Source organism: Haliotis rubra, unplaced genomic scaffold (assembly GCF_003918875.1).
Source record: "Haliotis rubra isolate DU_JTF1 unplaced genomic scaffold, ASM391887v1 Scf596, whole genome shotgun sequence".
Classification (NCBI taxonomy): Eukaryota; Metazoa; Mollusca; class Gastropoda; order Lepetellida; family Haliotidae; genus Haliotis; species Haliotis rubra.
The window spans coordinates 347896-371486 of NW_025767297.1; the positions used below are offsets into that span (position 1 = coordinate 347896).

The 23591-nt window shown below is 40.6% G+C and overlaps 1 protein-coding gene across 9 annotated transcripts in view; it reads right to left on the bottom strand.

The window, feature by feature from the left end:
* Positions 1-1184: 1184 nt before the first annotated feature.
* LOC124255169 (5-hydroxytryptamine receptor-like) overlaps positions 1185-23591 on the bottom strand; it is a 206861-nt gene continuing 184454 nt past the window's right edge. For all 9 annotated transcript variants that reach the window (XM_046689004.1, XM_046689002.1, XM_046689007.1 and 6 more), the window contains one exon: positions 1185-3534. In XM_046689004.1, the coding sequence (XP_046544960.1) occupies positions 1937-3313 (1377 nt within the window). In that variant the 5' untranslated portion in view covers positions 3314-3534 and the 3' untranslated portion in view covers positions 1185-1936. The remainder of the gene's footprint in view (positions 3535-23591) is intronic.

A 23591-nucleotide genomic window follows, 5' to 3' on the forward strand; every position in this document is an offset into this window, starting at 1 on the left:
AAGTGTAATCCCAAATATATAATATGTCGCATTTGAAGACTTTCTAAAAAACGTTGTGTATTCAAGTTATAGACATACGGTTTTGTCATTCAAATATCATAGAATCTACTCTACCTTGTACTGTAAGATGATTGTGCAGGGTTTACGCGACGCAGAAATGTGCCTCTAGTATCAGAAGAGCTACATATTGTGTTCCAAATTATGCACAATATTATTCTTTGTAACATATTCTTGTCAAGGAGTATACGGTTCCTGTAACTGAATGATTACTAAATCTGTGTTTAAGTACATTACACCATTCCATTATATTACACAACCATTGTCATTCGTAATTCTAGTTGAGCAAGGTAACACCCTGAGTTTGTATTTTAATTTAGGAATATTGATACAGATATGTATACAATGATATAGTTTGTTACCGTGTATATATAAAACGCAGTCCAATATATTATCCGATGAGGTCCTATTAGTCAGATATCACAAGACACTGACTACTTAAAATAGCAAACTATATCACCATGCACAGAAAACCTCATACCTAACCCCGCCCTATCGGAAGTACATGTACCACCCACAATCATGTGTAAAGAAATAAGTAATCGTTGCCTCTGATGTCCCTGCCTTTAAGGCCATCTTAAAAAACCCAACGAATCATGTTCAAGAGGCAAGGGAGTTAACTGACTACTCAAATCCAGTCTTCATCCTCGCCCAGCTAAGCATGCTTCATCGTAACGACACTAGTGGGTATTACGAGTTATGTCCCTTAGATGTCTCTCCTGGCTACCATTAAGATTTCACCTCGAGTAGCACTTACCTTTGCTTCAAACAAAACATTGGCACCCAGTCAAGACGATGTGATCGATAATCATGATCAATAGTGTCATATAACAGGTCTTACCTCCTCACATAAAATCACTTGAGCAGGTTCATTAAAACATGAAAAGATTTGGAAAATATTTGTCGACCGTACACAATCTTTGTAATCGACCGTAATCTGCTCGGCAGCCGTCATATTGAACGTGATGCCGATTAAGTTGTGCCATTTTTAATTTGAGTATGCTCAGACTCGATCGTTTGACAATCCAACCCAGGATTTATATAGTCAGTTACCTCCCTTGGAAGGGAAAATGATAAACACAGTCTGTCTCACCCAGAACTCTGCCAACTATTATCACAAACAACTCTTTTCTGAAGTATATGGTACTTTATTTGCATTAGAATGCATCCAAATGTTACGACCTTGCATATATAAAGTATGCACCAAGAAAATAGAAGATTGGGATGTATTGCCGATGACGTGATACGCATGCGCAGTATAACTTCCGGTTGATTGAAATGAGAAAGCTACAGTAAAAATAAGATTTGTAGTGATACGTAAGGGTATAGTACATATGCTTTTACATTTACATGGTGACACATATTTACAGGTAATGGGAAAACCTCTTGAAGTCAGAAACACGAATGTATTCATATCGCCTTGCCAGAATGACGTATGTTGGATGAGTTCTCATGAAACTGCAAAATAGATTTCCCGTTCACAGACACGCAACGCATTAAAACCATAACGAGTTAAATCGTACAACGGAGTTAGGTCTGTGGCAGCAGATTACGTGAAATAAAACATGTCAATGTTTTAAACCACGTGGGAAGAAATATTCAGATACATTGACATTTCTTTTTAAAATGCGATCGTTTTCGTTTGTAAATTATTTTTGTCGTCACTTACGTATCGTGAATATTTCCGTTATCAGATGCCACAAAGGGGTCGGTCTAAAACAGCCGTTGCACGATTGAACACGTACTCTAAAATATCATATGAATGCAATGATCACAGTTATTGATGAATGATAGAGAAGCTATGTGACAATGTTTTGACTTCAGGAAACTGTCCCATTTTTAACATCATCAAAAACAATATGTAAAAAAATCACAGTCTTCACCTTTGAACCAGTCTCAACTTTCTGAAGAATATCTTTCTGAATGCTGTGCGAAAACTTGGATTAAATATTGTGTAGATGATTGGGTTGAGTAAACTGTTAAAATAGCCAAGCCATAAGAAGAAACTCATCATGACAGGAGGAAACGTACAGCTTTCCTTACAGAAAGGAGCAATGAGAGCAATGATGAAAAACGGCAACCAGCAAACAACAAAAGCACCAGTGATTATTCCTAAAACCCGAGCTGCTTTCCTTTCCCTCCTCATTTCAATTTTTTCTTTCCTAAGTTTGTCTTTCTCTCTATTTCTTGCCCTTTTGCTATTATTGTTTGATCTGTTTTTAGACAACACATACACATTTCCAGGCACTGTAAGAGATGGCCCGAAATTTGGGGGGAAGTTTCCATTGGTTCCTAAGAGGCCATTGTTTGTTTGAAGGCCATTGCCATTTTGGGCTTCCTCTGGTCCTTCAATAGTACTTTCAATCCGCGAGATCTCGTTCATATTTACACAGGAACCATTAAACATACTGAAGCCATCTTGGCTTACGTCACTTCCGGAGGAGTTCCGTGACGGGTTTCCAGTATTTTCAACTTGCACTACCGGCACAGGCGCCGGCCTTGGTCTTCCTCCGAATTTCTTTTTCCGAATTCTTGACCTCGCAGCTTTATATATTTTAAAATTCAGCACAAGCATAAGAGTCAACGGACAATAAAACGCACCAACTGTAGAAAATATGGTATATCCTTGATCCTGGCTTATCATACATTGTCCCGTTACATCTGGATCGACGTTGTCTTTCCAACCGAAAAGAGGTGGGATCGAGATGCTCACGGAGACAAACCACACAATTACAACCATTAGCATAATCTGTCTGGCACACCTTCTTCTGATGTAGTCTATGTTGGACACAGCCCAGTACCGGTCAAATGATATAGCCACAAGATGGAGGATCGACGCCGTACAGCACAACACGTCCATTGAAATCCACATGTCACACACCTCCCCGCCGAGATACCAGTTAATGCTAATTTCATTAACCAAACTCAGAGGCATCACCAAAACTGCTACCATCAAATCCGTCACGCCCAGAGACAGAATCAAGTAGTTCGACACACCTTGCAAACTTTTCTCTATCAAAATAGCGGTGAGAACAAACACATTTCCCAGAATGGTCGCCAAGATCATGGAACCCAAAACCAAACAAATGAAGATCATGATGCCCTCATTGTATCTCGGAACGTGGTTGGTATATCGTCTCTCAACGGTGTTGCCTGTACCATTGTCTGTCAGGTTATCGTCTAGCCCATTGACTGTGACATTGTCGAATATATACATGGCAACGTTATAAGGAAGTTCTTCGGTGGTGTTGTCCATATCCAATGCTTGGTTGCTTGAGGTTTCACTAAGATGAAAGACTCGTACGACGGGTAGTGGTAAAGGTTCTTAGTGATTATTCAAGTCTAAAGGCAGATATCCACCTCGAATTTCCTTCATTTGAGTTGTCTCAAACAAGAGTTCTCTCCCTTTGGCTTGTAAGCAGGTACAAATGCCCATCTGGAGTGGGCGATGTTTGGCATTGTGAGTGACGGGAATCTCTGTAAAGAAGAAAAGAGAGGTTAAATCAGTATTCATTAAATATCCTTTCCATTGCTAACTAACATAAGGATTATCTTTCCCATTCATAAACGGTTATGCAATAAACGCAATGAATGAATGAATGAATAAATGAAGAAAAGAAGGAATAAGTGTGTGTGGATCAATGAATGATTGAATTAATATGTGGTTGAAAGGGTTATATCATAGACATATATGCAAATAAATTTTTATTTATCTGATAAATAGTAATGTATGCTAAAATAGATAACGAATGAATGAATGGTTCGATGGATGCTTGGATGGATGGATGGATGGATGGAAGGATGGATGGATGATGGATGGATGAATGAATGAATGAATGAATGAATAAATGAATGAATGTCAAGTTATCATTGGAGCTCACACACAGTTTTGCTTAAATGTTCAGAGATGCTAATAAGTTAGGAAAACTTTAAGACATTCACAATCAGCTTTAATTCATTTCAACACTTGAATTTACGATCCAATAACATTGCTTCACATATAGGCAAAACATGAAGATTAAAATGAGTGGAAGATGGTGAAAAACTTCATATCAGAGGTTTCAGAGCATTTTCCAATAAGTGAATGAGCAAGTGTTCAACCAATGTTGATTTTCTTTGGGAATGCAAACAACAGACAAACCAACGCTGAATCATACTGGCTCATGAACCTGTCATCCTGAAGTTACATTTGCTGGGTCCATTTGAGTATTACAAAACCAATATTTTAAAACTAAAAAAGCTGGCACAACCGGTTCAAAACAAACCAACCTTATCATACTGCCATTGATCAAGCTGTGGCGTTGTACGCTCGAGCTTGCTCCTATTTGGACCCCGCAAAAATCAATTCCAATTTTTTTCAAAAGCAAGGTGGCCATGTTTCTTTTCTTTTCAATTTTAACCATTCATTTCCGAAAATGGTCTTTTTCCACGCAGCGAATAAAACACAATCTGAGACAACTAAAAAAGGTGAATTTGGATATATTGAAAGCTACGTGGAGAGTTCTTCGATTGAAAACTGAAATGTAAAATTTAGAAACTTAGGAATGACCATCTTCGGAACCGTTACAAATATTATTTATTCACTGGGTGTAAATGGAACACACGATTACATTTTTGGCATACATGTAATTGCAGTTTGCCTTCGTCAACAGCAAAGCATTATTTCCCCTATAAAGAAGCAAGCATGTATCTACTGTCAGTTCATTAAATTAATAGTTTCGTCACACTGCTTTTAGTTGTCTACCGGTGATCATGAGTTAGTGATAAGTTCAGTTATGTAACGGGGTGTCATCATAAGTACAACTGGGAAGACGGCCCAACGTAACGTTTACCCCTGTGGTAATCCGATCATCGAATCCTGGCACTAACAAGGAACCGAACTCTACCCAAAGAATTACAGCACCGTATACGACTTGGGGAACCGTGCCCACTTTTCTCCATCCATCCGCAAGGGCTGGATCAACAGGTGTCTTCACACATTAACTCTTGAGTGTTACTGCTGAAATTGACATGACAGATAATCGGTTATTTTCTGGTCTTGACTTTTTTATATCACAGGAATATGTGATTCCACCACATGCGCATTACTGACAAAATATGCACATGCTAACTTGACCTCCTGGAATCTAGTTACCATCATCCGTCCGGATTAACTAATGCATTAAAGAACAAACCTGTCAATCCAGTTAATCATCGGTATGACAAAAATTCGGATAAAGGAGGTCTGATTAAAGGAGATCAAACAGGGTCTGGATTAATTGGGTTTGCTGTACTTGTTTCTCGGCTAGGTAATCAATCTCCACGGCGTGGGAAGAACAGCAATGACGTTTCATTATTTTTTCGCCACATCTGTCAATTTGCTGAAGCATTTCTCCTGTTTCAGTGCTAGTAAGCTTCGCCGGCGGTGCCTCACGTAGTCGACGGCGCTAATTTAGCTTTCTGTGTACCTTGCCGCGGCTTTACCCTCTGAAGCCGTGAATGTTTCACGCGAAAAAAGCTTAAAGTTATTGCATGACTGATTATACGCGTGCCCCCAGGAGGGGCAAATACTTTAACCGTGCCTCTTGTACAGCATAATGCATTTTTTTCCCATTTATGGAGCAGCTTTAGACAGATCTCAGACAAATCAGTATCTATATCAGAAATTGATCGATGACTTCGGTTATTCGGGCTAAGACAAACAAAGGATTATTTGATTGAATAATACCAATTCCAGTCAAAGCTTTCTTAGGTCTTTACTTAGAGAACATAAATAGGGATATTCCATAGTGCTTTGGACATCACTTCTTCTTTCTCTTCTACAGTATTTGGATAATGACGTGATACATAAAAGGACTGACATATAGATATAGTTTCTAAAGCTTATCGATGCAAACACAGACGCAAATATATTTGGAATGAGCTTCCATGGGCGATGTGTCGGTAAGAAAACTAAGTGCAGTTCCCTAGTTTTACGTCTACCATATATTTCCGTGGGCTGTATTTGTTCATAATTGACATGCCTTTGCGTGTGTTTGTAACGGATTCCTCAGCTAGGACAGGATAAGCTCACACTCTCGCGAACACTCAGTATCATCAATATTTGATAGCGTTTCACAAGTACATGGTCATGATGATGTCGGAATCGTATCATAGCATATATTTGATATGAATATAGGAATTACTGTTTGGCTCTGTTAATTGTGCAATGTAAAAACTGGATATTTAGATAAAATCCTATTCTCTTGGGGGGGTGTCTTGTCAACTGGACAACACCACCATCGTAAATACGAGAAGGACCTGTAATTGTGTTTGAACAAGAGATGCTAGAGATATTGATGGCCATCCAGAAGATGACTCATCTGGCACTTAATCAAAGCACTGATGGTGACCATCCAATCCCCATTTTAGCCCACCACTGAACAAAGCCGCGCGTCTTTTTCTGTTTCGGGAATTTTTTTTTTTTGTTATTGTTGTGTATGAATATGTGTAAGACTGTTTTATTTATGTCGTTTGTCGTTATACGTCGCCCTCGGAAGCAGGGGCCTGTTAATCGCGTCTGTACAAACCAGTGACTGATGTTATGAGCAATGAACCACACCGACTGGTTCAAACTCACGCGACAAAACCAAGTCACCGGGCCTGACCACCGATTCATTTAGTCGCCTCTTGTAAAAAATACCCCAGATAACATGAGACCAATTATATCCATAATCTCCGAGAACGGAAGGAGTGAGTGAGTATGGTTTTACGCCGCTTTCAGCAATATCCCAGCAATATCACGGCGGGAAACTAGAAATAAGCTTCACACATTCCAGCCATATGGGGACTCGAACCCGGGCCTTCGGTATGACGAGCGAACACTTTTACCACTAGGCTAACTCACCGCCCCTATGAGGAATGAGGACATAGCAAACATTATTATATAATTAAAATCAAATGGAATATATTTTTTCATAAGCACTTGATTGCTTTTGATCTTTGAACTTAACTCCCCACGATCCATACCCAGATGCGTTTTAGTATTCCTTATTGGAAATATCCATACAGGTTATTTAAGGTGTTCTCCAAACCAACATGTTCTTGAATACATCTGGAACATCCGGTACTCTTTGTATACCATTATCCTGAAATGCATGTGTATCAAATTCAATGAAGTCTCCAAACCTGCCTTGCGTTGTAATGAGAACACGTTTTACTGAATAAACTCAAAAACTGATCAAGGTGAATGACAAGCTTCGTGGCAATATTGACAAGATATTGATCAGAAAGCACTCTCCATTGTTTCACCTTAACAATATTGATTAGCGCTAACACCAAGACGTTGATAATTAATTTCCGTGTACTTATAGCACTGATCAGTAATACTCCCTTCGATGTTCAGAACCTAGCCAAGCGTTCAGGTAATACCATGCCTACACACACTACATTGCTGCACCGTCATCAAAAGACTCCAATCATGCAATAAGGGCACGAAATAACATCATTAGTAGGGTATAGTGCTGGCGACCAGTGTCTTTCAGTGGAGGGAACGCTACAGCCGATAAACAGTTCAGAACAACTCGTTGCGTGTGCTTGAATTATGATGTGACATACAGCTGAAGCTGACGGTGCGCTAGTTATACAAAGGAAATCAGTCGTAGTTCTATTCGTGCAGTCCTAAGCATCCATCGTGCATGTATTGATTACACGATTTCATTAAGTGCTTACCCATTTATGTCTTTTTTTACTGAGTGAAAGCGTGTTCATTTTCGCAAGGCTTTCGTGACATCAAATATTGTATTTCTATTTTGCGCTTCAGTAATGTTCTGAAAGAACCTCTGTTGGTGCGTACCTTGGCTAGAACTTATGTATTGACTACAATTGCGATTCTGCGACAAAGAGTACACACCTGTGGGCTTTTGTGGTTAGACTGTTGGTCCTAAGCAACCAATTCCATGCTTGTGTAAGAGGCGACTAACAGGATCTAGGTCCCGTTCCTCAAAGCGACCGGGGCGGTGGGGTAGCCTGATGGTTAACGCGTTCGCTCGTCACGCCGAAGACCCGGGTTCGATTCCCCACATGGGTACAATGTGTGAAGCTCATTTCTGGTGTCCCCGCCCTGATATTGCTGGATTATTGCTAAAAGCGGCGTAAAACCAAACTCACTCACTCACTCACTTAAAGCGACCGTAACACTACAACAGTCGTAGGTCTATGTTAAAGTATCGGAGTTCCGATCATCTTAGCGCTACGATCGCTTTGAGGAACGGGGCCCAGGTGGTAAGGTTCGATCGCTTCCAAACCGCCGTCATATTGTTCAAATATTTCATACAGCGGCGTAAAACAACTAGCGAACAGAATATACAACGTCAATGCCAGAAAATAACCAGTCTGAATTTTCCAATTTTAAATACAAATTCCATTTGGAAAAGCTGCAAAAGGAGGATTTGGGATATTAAATGAAAACACACTGAATATCATGATAACACCAGGTGTTCGCGAAAATGGTATTGTGGTGTCGTGTGGTTGGGTATAAGTACAGATCACAAATCGTGTGAAGTTCAGCAACGTTGGATTTGTGATCATGTTTGACAACTTGACCCCCGAGATTTGTTTGGACTCCTGTCCTGTCCCACAATGAAACACGTGTAACAGGTGTGCTTTCACCTTAGCGAAGTGTTTTTGTTCGAACTTGCGTTCACCCATCCGTGAATGGGTACCCGATGGGATGAGATGATCATCTGACTGTTAACATTCCAGCGCCTCACAGGCAGCTTCCGTTAACCAGAGTGAAGCTGCTTGGGTTGTGGTATACACTGGCCAATTGACTGGGATTAGTGCATGAACATACACCTTGTGCATCAAGGTTGCCGCAGTATAAGTACACATTGTTTCATAATGTCACTGATATAATCCAATGTTCCCACTAGGTATTCAAGTCGACACTCTTTTCAAAAAGAATGTGTAATAGTGAAATTAGAAATGCGATGCAACTTTGTGCTCTTCAAGATCTGTTCACACAAAATATGTACATTCTGTGACATGGCGTTAACTAGTAGAACTTGATTAGAACCTTGAACCTGCCTTCCGCAAAGTAATACAATGTGTTAAAATCGAACCCAATCATTAAAAATAAGTCTGTACAGAGTGTTCTGTACTTAAATGACCCATTCCATTCTTTTATGTGAAACAATCTGACTGACTTACAGTAACACCTTTAAAGCATTTGATAGTTTTGTATGTGATCTATGCAAAGACATGATAATTCAACATAAATGGGACAGTTTCATTCGGCCGTGGGGCTGTAATTCACACTGATCAATGCATTACATATGTGATTAATAAAACATGATTTAGCATCACATTTTTATATGACGGACTTGGAATATGATCCAATTACTTGTAGAACTTCATCGGCGTTGAAGTGCTGTAAATTCAATATCCAATGCATTCTAACACCCTCGGGCGATTACCAATAAATGAGAAGAAACGCTGATCACAATTCGATTTGAAGTTTCTTAAAGAGCAGGAAAGTTTAACCATATTTGCTTAAATTGAGAGAGGACGCTGATACGGTGGGGTATGGTCACATCTACTGGTGACCCGACTACTGAACAGCTGATCAATCAACGCTCATTCCAAAGTCTCAGTCGACTTCTATTGTCAGAGCAAATACGGTGCCATCCTTTCTAAGGACCAAGTAAACACACCCTCTCTGCAGATCGCACTATGGTATCCGGTAATACTCATGTAAATATTTAACATTGGACTCTTACCTAGATCTTTATGTAGAGTACAAGCGAATTAGACGATAATCTCAAGAAACGAGATTTCTCGATGAAGAATCTGCCACTGAAACGTGCCCGATTCGAGGTTTGGCTATGATGTTCATCATGGTGGTACAGCTCTCTTCGATAGGTAGGTCTTCCACATGCTGGAGTTGAGTGTCCAATGAGATATTATTCCTGCTTTTTTGTAGGTATTGGGAATACTATGAAAACCATATTCGTTAACCACGAAACCTTTTTTCCTGACCATTGCTATGGGGTTGTCTGCAGATTTCACTTTTACAGCTATATTGTCTCGGCATTCCCACTTATTGTTAATCCTGACGTTAACGCTGAGAATGGTACTGTCTGGATAAACAGGGTTTCACGGTACATCGGTTAATAACGTTTCAGACTTGACCTCTGTGAACGAAACATGAATTTGATTTGAGGTATCAAAAAATCTATAATTTTTATGAATCCTGTACTGCATAGCACTTCAGCTGTTACTTGTATTATACAATCACTCACTGAGTGTAAACCGTTACTTAATTAAACGTTTAATATTAACGATAATTTTACATTTTCAATGTCCCATACCGGAAATAGACAATAGCACAAACAATACGAATATCGTCAACAATAGCAGAATACATTCGAGTACAATAGAGCACCAGGCCATTCGGTGATGTCAGTTTATTAACATTGGAAGATAGCACGTTAATTGTATATTGCATACATCCATATATTTTATGATACTTTTAGAATATTGATTTTAATATCATATGTACGAAAGCTGGAAAACGGAGTTAGTGTTCTACACGCTGCGTCCGAAATTATGAAATGTCCAGGCGGGCAAGATTGCAAGCTGGAACAGCAACATTTATTTACGATGGTACACTAAGTAAGACAAGCTAGAAAGATGTTTTATCCAGGAAATGTACCGTGACGTAGTGCCACTAAAAAGTAGCCAGTCAGTCTCATCTTTGACTTTGACGACAAATATGGCGTTACTGAGAACGCATTCGTTTGCTCGGTCTTTACGTCCTTAGACCCGTGACGATCCGGGTTAGAATTGATCTTCAGTAACCCATGCTTGTCGTAAAAGGCGACTAACGGGATCGGGTGGTCAGGCTTGCTGACTTAGCTGATTACATGTCATTGTATCCCATCTGCGTAGATTGATGCTCATGCTGTTGATCACTGGATTGTCTGGCCCAGACTCGATTATTTACAGACCGCCGCCTTATAACTGGAATATTGCTGAGTGCGGTGTAAAACTAAACTCACTCACTCACTCACTTTACGTCCTTAACTCGTTGGCGAGTCTTTCGTTAATTTTTTGTAATATTTAATAACTTTATACCCATCATGGAGAATCGAACTTCGTTATTTGGCGAGACGAGCGAACACTTGTACCATCTGGCTACGGTCATAACGAACTTAAAGGGACCACTAATGTCAGTTCGGCATAACCGTAGTTCCTTTCACACATTCGACATATATGTGGACAGCATGTGGACGAGAAGGAAACAGTCCGTTACAACCGTCAGGTCGTTATAAGTGGTTTGCTATATCCATAGTTACCTGTATATCGTAACGCTGTGCTTTCAGTTTCATGTGCTTTCGAAACGGTTTCGAATGATTATTGTCACGAAACGGAGGTGAAATGGGTTTTACGTCGTTCGAATGATTATTTCGTCTTAGGACGACGTGCATGCTGTGGGTGTAATGCGGCTGAGCCCAGACTTAAGCTGGTTTTACAGTGCTAGCCCACTGAGATACCATGCCGCAGTGAAGCATGAATACCCCACTCAGACACATTATACTGACTCCGAGCCGACCAGTCCTTGTTGTACCCATTAATGCCGAGCGCCAGGCAGGGACCAACAAGTACCATATATTACGTCTTTTTGTATGACGCGGTCGGGGATCGAACCCGCGACCTTCCGCTCTCCGGGCGGACGCTCTAACCACTACACCACGGAGGCGGTTCAGGAACTATATACTGAGGGGTAATAGACAGTATACACTCGAATACTGGATTTGACCAAAATATTATTAACTACAAGGTTGAAAACAGTCGCCGAAAACCTAATGTCGAAACTACTTTTAAACTCGAATTAAATAAAATCGCCAGTAACCATTTTTTCTGTTTCATTTTTAACCACCAGCAAATATATACAACAACAAAAGTTAAGGACCCCCCAATATTCATTTTTTAAGTATTATATGGATCATAATCATTTCATTGTATTATTATTTATTATATTACAAGTCTACACACAATGACAATGTTGTATCAACCGTTGTATTCTTGGCCACATGGCTTCAATTCTGAATAAAGGGATCTGATCAGATTAACTGTTTTTGTTGAGTTTATTTTCTTTGCTTTGCAGTTTACATGTAAAACTCTAGACTGTATCATTGTCTTCTCAATCCGATTGATTTTGTGGTTTCCTTAAGTAACGAAACACTGATTCTGTCGAAGATATTGCAAATAAGGTAATCATCATCTTGCCATTTGCCGGAAAAGCGTTCCGGAAACACCCGAAGGTATCCGTGATATCGCATTCTTTTCGCCTCACTTATAAATCAATATTACTTTGAGACTATAAAGAAAATAAATGACAGCCCGCGGAAGTGATTTTACCGCTGACTTTATTCAACGATAAGGGGACCTCTTATATGCCCCAGTAATAACTATCGATTGCTTTCGAGATAAGTACTGCATACCTACTCTCCGCGAGGTACACGCACAACAACAGACATGGGATCATGATATTGTAAGTTAATTGAATTCGTCGCCATTGGATAAATTTATGGCTGTTGCATTTAGCTTCTTAGTAGTGTAGGTGAACCGCATTACTTGTTATTGTGAATATTAGAAGATCATCATCATCATAACCAATACCATCACCATCATCATTAGTTAATTTGTTATTTATCAGTTTAAAACACTCTTTCATAAAAGAGTGATTGGATGATCCTGGCTCAGTCAGATTGGTTTGGATCACCATCACCATCATCATCATCATCATCATCATCATCATCATCATCATCATCGTCATCATCACCATCACCATCACCATCACCGCATCATCATTATCATCATCAGCATCATCATCATCACCATCACCATCACCATCATCACCGCCATCATCACTTCATCATCATAACGATCACTGTCATCGTCATTACCGTACCATCACCATCATCATCATCGTCGTCACCATCATCATCATCATCATCACATCATCACCATCACCATCACCATCACCATCATCATTATCATCACCATTGCCATTACCATTACCATCCATATCATCATAACGATCGCTGTCGTCGTCGTCACCATCATCATCATCATCACCATCACCATCATCATTATCATCATCATTATCATCATCAGCAGCAGCATCATCACCATCACCATCACCATCACCATCATTACCAATACCATTACCATCACCGCCATCATCATCATCATCATCATCATCATCATCATCATCATTACCATTACCATTACCATCACCATCATCATAATCATCGCCGTCGTCGTCGTCACCATCATCATCATCATAATTACAGAAGAAATCCCAAGTGCAGTGGACGAATCTTTACCTATTAAACCGGCAGTGTGACGTGGAGACGGGTATTTTCCTATGTGCCATCTCAGAACATCTACACAGGACATTGCGGTGCTTTAGACCGCTCGGTCACAGTGCAAACGGCCCTTTGTGTTTGGAAATAAGTAACAGTATCAGACAGATAGCACACAGATGCTATATGTGGCACCCTCATCCTGGAGACGTGCTGATAGGAGAGTCTCCTCACTTTCTGTCTGCAGCCCAGGAATATTACAACAGAACACCCAGGCATGAGTCTGTCTGGGTAAATACAGGCTAGGACGTGGGTCATATCATCCCTTTTCACGTTTCGCGTTGGCGATGTCATTATTTTTTAGGTACATTCTTCGTAGGATCAGCCGGCTTTTACGTTTTCCCTGAAGCCGTTTTTCCCTTATATGTTTCTTTGATTGGCACCATGGCCGTGATAAGTATAGCAGATTTCCTCTGATGCTGGTCATATTCTGCTACATAATGGCAGATAGAACGTCTGTCTTAAGAGGTGAAGGTCGCTGGTTCGATCCGCTGGCCGTGTCATACAAAAAGAGCGAGTAAGTGTGGTTTTATGCCGCTTTTAGCGACATTCCAGCAATATCACAGCGAGGGACACTAAAAATGGTCTTCAGACATTGCACCCGTATGGGGAATCGAACCTGCGCCTTCGGCGGGACGAGCGAACACTTTAACCACTAGACTATCCCACCGCCCCTCATACCAAGGAACGTCAAAATATGGAACTTGTTGTTATCCTACCTCGAACTAAGGAAATGTACACAATACTGGCCGGCTCGGAGTCGGTATAAAACACCTGTGTATACAAGTTGTATGCCCGACGCTGTCTTGGTGAAAAATCTTGAAAGTGACGTTAACCCCATTTCACCTGACCTCACCTCGTGGCACTGCTGAGTACAATGCCAATGACATTGTTAATTCTGCTGTACTTAACCTACAAATGCATATACCCTTTAAATTGACATAAATCCTTGTACGAGTATCGATTGTCTGTAAAAGCCAAGCAAAAATCATGCTGTCTTGAAAAAGCCTGTAATATCCCAAATTTCCCTTTGATAGCACAAACATCCAAATGTTTATTTGAGTCCTCGAAAATAAGCTTCAGTGAGATCGATATAAAGTTTATATAACTGGTTCGATGTCCAGCAATGAACTCAAGATATGAAAACATCATAATTGAAAATACCGCAATATATCAAAGCATCTCATTCTGTGAGTTCGTTTAGTTCAACTTTCACATATCTGTTTTGCAACGCTGTTTACAGCTATTCGGTAGTCAGGTTTATCCTAATTCAAAATCAATACACAGAGCCGGACAGCAATTTGCTAACGATGGACATTCGTTAACCTATCGATACTACTTTGTTTGGTAATCCGTTTACCGTAGAAGTAAATCACTTCAAAACTTCAATTCACAATCCTTACTGTGCAAAGTGAGTTACGTTATTGTGAAAGGTATCGGAAATTGTGTACAATTACAAGTTAAGGAGAAATGCAAATGATTACGATAACTAGAACAGACAAACAATGAACGGAAAAGATTCATAAACTAAGGCATTATGACCCAAATTCGATGTAACAGGCTAATAACTGAACCAATACTAAGATTTAATGAGCCATAACAACATTTCGTCACGGTGATAGAGAAACCCGCACTACAATTAAACTGACTCCGCGAGTTGATGGAGTATATTTTTAAGCCATAGTGATTTTGATAGATAAGTGCCTCATATATGATCGTAATGAGCCTTTACAACTTTATCAGTAGATTTATGGCAGGATCATCTCCTTGTCAGAGCGTTTTACTGTCTTGAAAAGGCCGGCCTATATAGTGCTACTTGTTTCCGTATATACCTCGTCAAACTTCGGTAATGAGGCCCACTTTGATCCGACGACCGATATTTACTATTTTGAGTATCAGAGTATCGAACGATAACAGATTTGTCGATTTAAATTGATAAAAATGTTATATCCCGATGGGTTTTAAACTTTTATTGAAGCTCTGACATTAAAATGTCCATACAACCACAGTATGAAAAATGAAATGACACGGGTTCTCTAAAATATCTTCAACACTTATTATAATGTAGTCACTGACACAATACTAAACCTGTTTGGAAATATAAAACGATCTTTTGCTGTTTATTGATAAAAAGTCCCCTACTTTTCATGTTTATGTTGTTGATGCACATGTGCTCGAGTCTTCTGAGGTCCAACACTTCACTGGGGAGAGTTGTGCCCCTCGAGTCCGCTAGAAACCGGTGTTAATCCAAAGTCGATGTTTTAGGTTTGTCTGTACCACGCCCATGCACTTCAGGATTTGCTCTCACATGCAGGCCCCACGCACCCACCCACCCACCCACCCACCCACTCACTCCTCACTCACTCACTCACTAACTCACTTACTCACTCACTCGACCGACCACCCACCCACCCACTCACTCACTCACTTACTCACTCACGCACTCACCCACGCACCAACCCACTCACTCACTCTCACTCACTCAACCACCCACTCACTCACTCACTCACTCACTCACCCACCCACCCACCCACTCACTCACTCACTTACAACACATATCCAATCATTCATCACACGTGTAACCCATACAACCATTTTTCGGGACAAATAAAGGATTAATACGATGGTAAGTTTCATTTCCCCTTTTCTCTGAACAGCCAATCGTTCAATGAGAACCCCACCATATGGCTAATGAATCAAGTAGACAACAATTCGACAAAGATGCTCAACAAAACATCATTTCCCAGAACAAGGGCAGTATATGTATTGATCCGTTCATTACTGAGTATCGTGCCTTTAATACAGCTTCCCTAAATGGACGTCAAAATAAGTAATGATCACCATCTATTTGTAGTAAGACAACTGCAGAGACGACACATGACTTACAATCGGGAAATCAATGATTTCCCATCGTAAAATGTTTCATAATAGCGTCTGGCTAAAACTATAAGGCAATCAGGGAATATGATGAACAGTTTGTCTAGGACATATTGCTGAGTTAATAGTGATACGCTAGCAAATACCACCAATAAGTGCATTCAATGATTCTCTGTGATCAACATTGTTCCTAATGTCCCCGTATAATCATTAAGGTTATGAACCGTCTGGTGTTTATAGAAAAGGTTGATAATGATTACTGACTGTGACGATTACGGGTAACACTCATTACTCTATCAAATGCTCCTAACTATAAGAAACGATATCCTAAAACAATGCAATAGAAACTTTGCGTTTATTTTAACCCCTTTTTACGAAAGTTTTTGAAGAACTCCTGGTGTATTCTACGCTGAAAGGCATCCTTTTCGCAGATAACCGATATTGATTATTCTTTGGGGTTCACGTTTTGAAGTCCTAAATGATTTAGACGGAGTATAACATCTAAATCGGTTTCAAGTCTTTTTATTTCATGATATTATACGATTATCGATAAGCACTACACCTAACGGTAAACATCCCATAATTGTTATACTCGTTTACCGATTGAAATTGACTGTTCGTTCGTTTTTTAAGTTTGCTGTATTTTTGGTTGTGTTATTCATTCATTCATTCATTCATTCATTCATTCATGCATGCATGCATGTATCCATGCAAGCATGTATGTGTGTATGCATACATTCACTCACTCATTCATTTGCAAACAAAGAAAGAAGCGGTATTTGTACAAACTTGGCAACATGGTCCAATCCCTTCACCTAATCACCCTGATTCTTAGACAGAGTCACCGTATTAATGACGATAAATCTGGTTATTCTATTCTTTTCAGAATATTATGTCAAACTTATAAATCATATGAACATTTTAATTTGCTATATTCGTTAATGTCTATGAACTCTGTAAGCATGCTCAGGAACCCATGCTTGTCGTAAGAGGCGACTAAAGGGATCGGGTGGTCAGGCTCGCTGACTTGCTTGACACATGTCATCGGTTCCCAATTGAGCAGATCGATGCTCATGCTGTTGATCACTGGATTGTCTGGTCCTGACTAGAATACTTACAGACCGGCGCCATATAGCTGGAATGTTGCTGAGTGCGGCGTAAAACTAAACTCACTCAATGTAAGTATGTGAAGGCCAAGTGTAACTTACAACACAGATAAAAAAACAACTAACCGTGAAAGACAGAGTACATTAAAAACACAGTACATCCCAAGTGAAATAATTATATTTTGCTCGATGCCATACCTCTGAATGACCGCTCTGTTCAACATCCCATTACGAGAACAAAAAAGCGTGAATATAGACGGATTAAATTAATCCAGACAAGTTTTTTTAACTGATCCTCAAACGGCTCTGGAAAATATGTTCAACGGTTGATAATCCAGTATTGTCAAACACACATTTCTGTAAGCCTGAAACCCCGTTTTATTCACTGCGGATTTCATACAGGTCAATAAAATACCAAGCAGGTCGTAAAGATGCTTCGTTATGGCTCTTTAACGACTTGTTTCATCACGAAACATAGCCGTGTTTCGTGACACAGCTGCATCGGCTATATGTGAATTAGATTACCCCTAGTTTATACTATGTAAACCTATTGTCCTACATCTACCGTCGTCCAATCTGAGGATTTAATGCATGTGCTTTATACCATCAAAATTACTATCCCGAGAAATTAAGTCAGTGGGAGCCTAGTCTGAAAATAAACACAGAGATTAAAGGTGGTAATACAGTAATTAGTTTATAATGTCCTGTTCTGTTCTGTATACATGGTAAGGGCTCATGATACAGTTTACAGGTTCCACAGTGTCCACATTCAAAGTCGGGGCGGAGGCCGCTTTTAGCAATATTCCAAGAATATCACGGCGGGGACACCAGAAATGTTTTCTTCTGGGGAATCGAACCCGGGCCTTCGGTGTGACAAGCGAACGCTTTAACCACTAGGCTACCCCACCGACTCCGATGATAAATCTCAGTCTGTACTATACAAGTGCTGGTAAGAATCATCAAAATGGCAAACGTCTCGCAGCGTCAGTTTACGCCTCTTCGCCAACGCAGAGCGCACCCAAACAATTTCTGTTCAAACAGATCACTTCAAACACAGCGACACTGCCGACGTGTTGAAATGTGTGCATGCATATTTACAAACACGTCGCGTTCTAAACAGCGACACAGTCCTTTTCCCCGGGGTTTCGGCGAAATGTATAAATATTTCATATTGACAAAGTTTGTACTGATGTCTGGTTCGACGTCGCGCTGGGATGCTCCTATGTTTCAATGTTAATACACAGCCTTGGGCTGCTCCCCTGATAATCTGTGTCAACAGCAAAATGAGAAGCATTTAAATCCCTTGCTAACGTTCTACCAGCACTATTCAAGGATATCACACTATTATTTGGGCAGATTGCAAATAACTGTTGTGTGCTTTGATAATTTAGATGATGTTTTTCTGAAAATCGCCACGACAGGCCGCCACCAATCTATACTTGAGAGCTATTGTGCATCAGTCTGTAATCACCAAATGGCTTAATGATTACACTGTTGTTATGTCTTCAAGCGGATGGAGTATGTGGTGCTTGTAGTTGCTGTTGTTTGTAATGAAGGCTGATAGCCGCTGAGAGTTGTAACCGTAGTCCCTGTTCAATTGGAGATGGGTTTTTTAGCGTGGTACCGACCATTCAGTAGGAGGGAGGTGGGAGTGGTGGTGGCTGGGGACGGGTAAAACGTCCATGAAGAAGGCTTTACGTCAACTGTGTTGTCTATGTGTCGTAGTGGTGGATTAACGCCGACGCAGATTTACGTGAAAAGTGTCTGCTTAACGTAAATGCTGTATGGCTTAGGTTCCAGCGTTAGCTTTAAGTGGAAAGTGTCGGCTTAACGTGAATCGCGTATGTTTTACGTGGACAGCGTGGCCTTAAGTGGAAAGTGTCGGTTTAACGTGTACAGTGTATGCTTTACACCAACCGCGTGGCCTTAAGTGGAAAGTGTCGGCTTCACGTGTACGGTGTGTGCTTTACGTCGACCGCGTGGCCTTAAGTGGAAAGTGTCGGTTTAACGTCGACGGTGTGTGCTTTACGCCGACCGCGTGGCCTCACTGGAAATGTCGGCTTTACGTGAATTATGTATGCTTTACGTCGCCGCTTGTCTTTACGTCGATTGTAAAGATTTTACATTAATGGTGTACTTTCACCCTCACAATGAGGACTTTAGATCGATTTTGTAAGCTTTACACCGACGGTACAGGCTTTACGCCGACAATGTAGTCTTGATTCCGTCAATGTGGGCTTTACATGGAGGATGTACACTATACGCCGAGAATGTATGCTTTAATCGATCTTGTAGAGGTGCAATGGCTTTAACACAAGGTCAACGATATAACATTTCATACAACTGTTTTAAGTAGGGTGGGCAATGTAAGCTTTTATACACAGACATATTCTTGCGATAGATGCATATGCTGCTACAGAAGTTCAGGCTTGAGGCCAACAATGTAGGTTTAGATACACAAGAGACAATGCTTTGGTCAACGTGAGCTGAACATAAATCTATAGGTCATTGCAACGATGTCAAAGGTAAATTAATTTTCAATAAGACGTAAATCTGTATGTGTAATAAACGCCTGTCCAATTTGTCGAAAATGGCATAAGAAAGACACGCAAACGCTTTCGAGAGATTTTCCACGTTAAAAAGCCACAAGCCTCTATCACCTATAAACCGAGAATCGTGCTATACCGCATGAACCGGCTCCAAAGATATCGGCACCTTGTCGCCTCAAGATACTGACAGCAAATTGTTCCTGATTGCTTTCGACCATAAAGGCTATTCTCAGTGGAACCTTTACTGCTTTTTCAGAATAAATGTAGACGATAAAACATACGCATATAAATAAGAGCCGAAGGTTCAGCTATAACCTGTATTCTTCATAGCTTCTGAAGGGGAGTTAGAATCACGTTAATTTGAACACACAATGACGCACCACGAAAGAAATGGGAAAGATGACACGTGTGAGGTCCCGTATGGCTGGCCTGAGTTGGATGAAATGTTGCTTTACTCAAATTCCAGTGGTAATTAGTGAGTTGACACGTGGTGGAAAGGTTAACGAGAGGATAACGTCCATTATTGCGGTGACTATATGGTGTCAGGAAGATGTGGCGCCGAGTGAGTGAGTGAGTGAGTAAGTGGGTGGATGGGTGTGTGGGTGTGTGGGTGAGTAAGTGAGTGAGTGAGTAAGTGGGTGGGGTGGGTGGATGGGTGTTTGAGTGAGTGAGTGAGTGAGTGAATGGGTGGTTGGGTGGGTGAGTGAGTGAGTGAGTGTGTCTTAGTAAGTGAGTTGGTGAATGAGTGAGTGGGTTTTGGATGGTCGGGTGGGTGATACAATGGATGATTTAGTAGGTTTAACAGCTTTTTAAATCTTTGAACATGGTGCATCAGATGAAACATTTTCCAAATAAGTTTCATGATGTCATCATACATCACACCTGTATACAAACCAATACCTTTCCAAAAGCAATTTGAAGTGGTCAAAACGAAGAGCTCAACGAACACTAAAAGGATTCAAGTAACATGTCCTCGTTATAACACGATGGATGCTTCACATATTGATTATACCACACAGAACAGCGTACACGTAAACAGAGATGACGCAGCACAACGTCAAACTCAGCCATCCAAATTAACTTTCAGCATCTTGCATTTGGAAATAATATTCCCTAAAAGCCGAACTGCGTGTTCATCGACTGTCTAATCATTCGTGATTTAATCACCATTAAGGTAAACGATAGGCGACATCGAATCCATGTGGTTTTACAAATGAGGACCGTGTTTGCCGATATGCATATGGATTACAACACGCCAAAAGGGACCGAGCATAATTTGACAAACATTACAATGGAAGTTCCATTACAATCCTTTCCACATGCAACAGCACATATCGGGGAGCGCAAACCCAAACATTGCATTATCAGGGTAAAGTTTTAGGACCAACTATAAAAGGTCTAGTATTTTGATTTAGTTTCGAGGCGTGTTTTGTCAGAAAACATCAGGACTTGTTATCTTCGCTTCAGCAACCCTGGTATTATTAACAAAGAAAATACCCCACAAGAATGACTTCATCACATGCATTAGTGATGGGTTGCATTCAATCATGTTTGAACGGCGGAGCCATCCTCATCTATTCAAACGGTTTCAATGGCTAGTTGCGGAGGAGAAATGCATTGTTAATCTGTTAATCTATTAATAGAAGCCTATCCAACCTATCAATCACATTACGTTACAGTCTGAAACAAGAATCATCATGACACGTGGTGGTATCCAAGATTATGAATGAACCCCCATCGACCTGACTCGATCGATACACGGCACTGATTCAACATCGGCAATCTTCTCCGGAAAACTAATTTCAGAAGGGTATCTCGAAACAGTTTCGTTTGACGCCAGTATAACATAGAACAATCAAAGGGTCGGCTGGAACAAAGTTTTGATTCCTCGCCTTGACGTCGTGTGGGAATTAATATCAAAGACAGTCGGCCAAGGGAAGCATGATAGATATATCACAGTGAACTGTTTGAGCCGGCACCGCTGCTTTTACATGGTCTGTCTTTAACTTGCATTTTCATCTGTAGGATTGATGTTTGAAAATTTGAAAACGAAACATTTTTATTACTGAAGATGATTAATTGAATGCTTGCAGGGAGTCATTCAGAGCAAAGTTTGTATTTGGCAATCAACATTGATCCTGAACGGTCTTGTGAAGGTCGGTTATGCAGGTGAACGCGCACGTCAGTGATATGCTCGGGTTGTCAGTTTGCAACCACATGGTGTTTATGGTGGAAGAGGCTTCTCTGATGTCGTCAATAGATGCTGTGCCAAAGTTTTCTTTGACGTCGCGACATGCCGGAAACACGTTTCTAAATTATACATCAATTCAGACTCTTCACAAGAAGCAGTTAGTCGGAAACTTTGCTGTGTGTACCGTAAACAACACGAGGGAAATATCCAGCAAAACGTTTCATTTCGTGTGTATGCCAGTGAGAAGGTGTCACTTGCAAAAGCATGGACATGTTGAATGCACACCTTACATCCCCATGTGTCCGTGTGTAAACAGAATGTATAGCTTCAAGGTTTTGGGTTTAATCGTTTTTGCACATATGTATCCCCTTGCTAATGGTATAGGTGTTATACTCTATCAAACGCACATTCACACAAACATACACAAACATGCACACGCAAAACACACACGCGCGCGCAAACATACAATCCCTCCAATACTACTCCTAATAACATGAGGGGCGGTGGGGTAGCCTAGTGGTTAAAGCGTTCGCTCGTCACGCCGAAGGCCCGGGTTCGATTCCCCACATGGGTACAACTTGTGAAGCCCATTTCTGGTGTCCCCCGCCGTGATATTGCTGGAATATTGCTAAAAAGGCGAAAAAACCATACTCAGCCAGTCAGCCAGCCTAATACCTAATAACATGAATAAAAACAATATCCACACAGGTGTAACGCAATCAAACTCAATCTCGTTTGTTACATGACTTTGTTCATTATGGATTTGTTTCCGTAAGATTTCCGTTGTTGATTTGAATCTCTGTATATACGAAACGGATTAGCACAATCTAAACACGGAAATTAGGCTTAGAAGAGAAACCTAAGCTTTGAGTATGTGAAATTTGTAAATAATGACCGAAAGGTCCTTTCATTCTTTTCATCGACTGGAAATCGAATATGTTTTATGAAGATTTCAAAGTGCATCAGATGACCCTTCTCAATAAGTGTTCGTTAAGGTTGGCACAGTAGGCCGATGTAAAACATTAAAACCGTTTAATGCATTGAGGACACACTTCAGTTGTCTGTTCAGGTGAACACATGCTTTTCTTTACGATGGGTGTCACTTGAAGGCCGAATGTGCTCATCAACACTTGGTATCATCACGACTGAATAGTAGTTCATAAATGCATTTCATGATATAGCAGGTATCGCTCATCAATATCCTTTTTTGAGAGATATATCTGACAAGGGCTATCGTGTCACTGGATGGCTGGCGCATCACTTGATTGTCTGATTCGTTTGCAGTGGAGGGAGTGCTAATGTCAGGCATCAAACAGAACTTTAATGCGAATTGTCTGAGTTGCACGTGGTATGGGACAGGATATGTTTACCTTTATCGCGAACACCTGGTTTCATGACTGATTATCAGGAATTCCTTCAT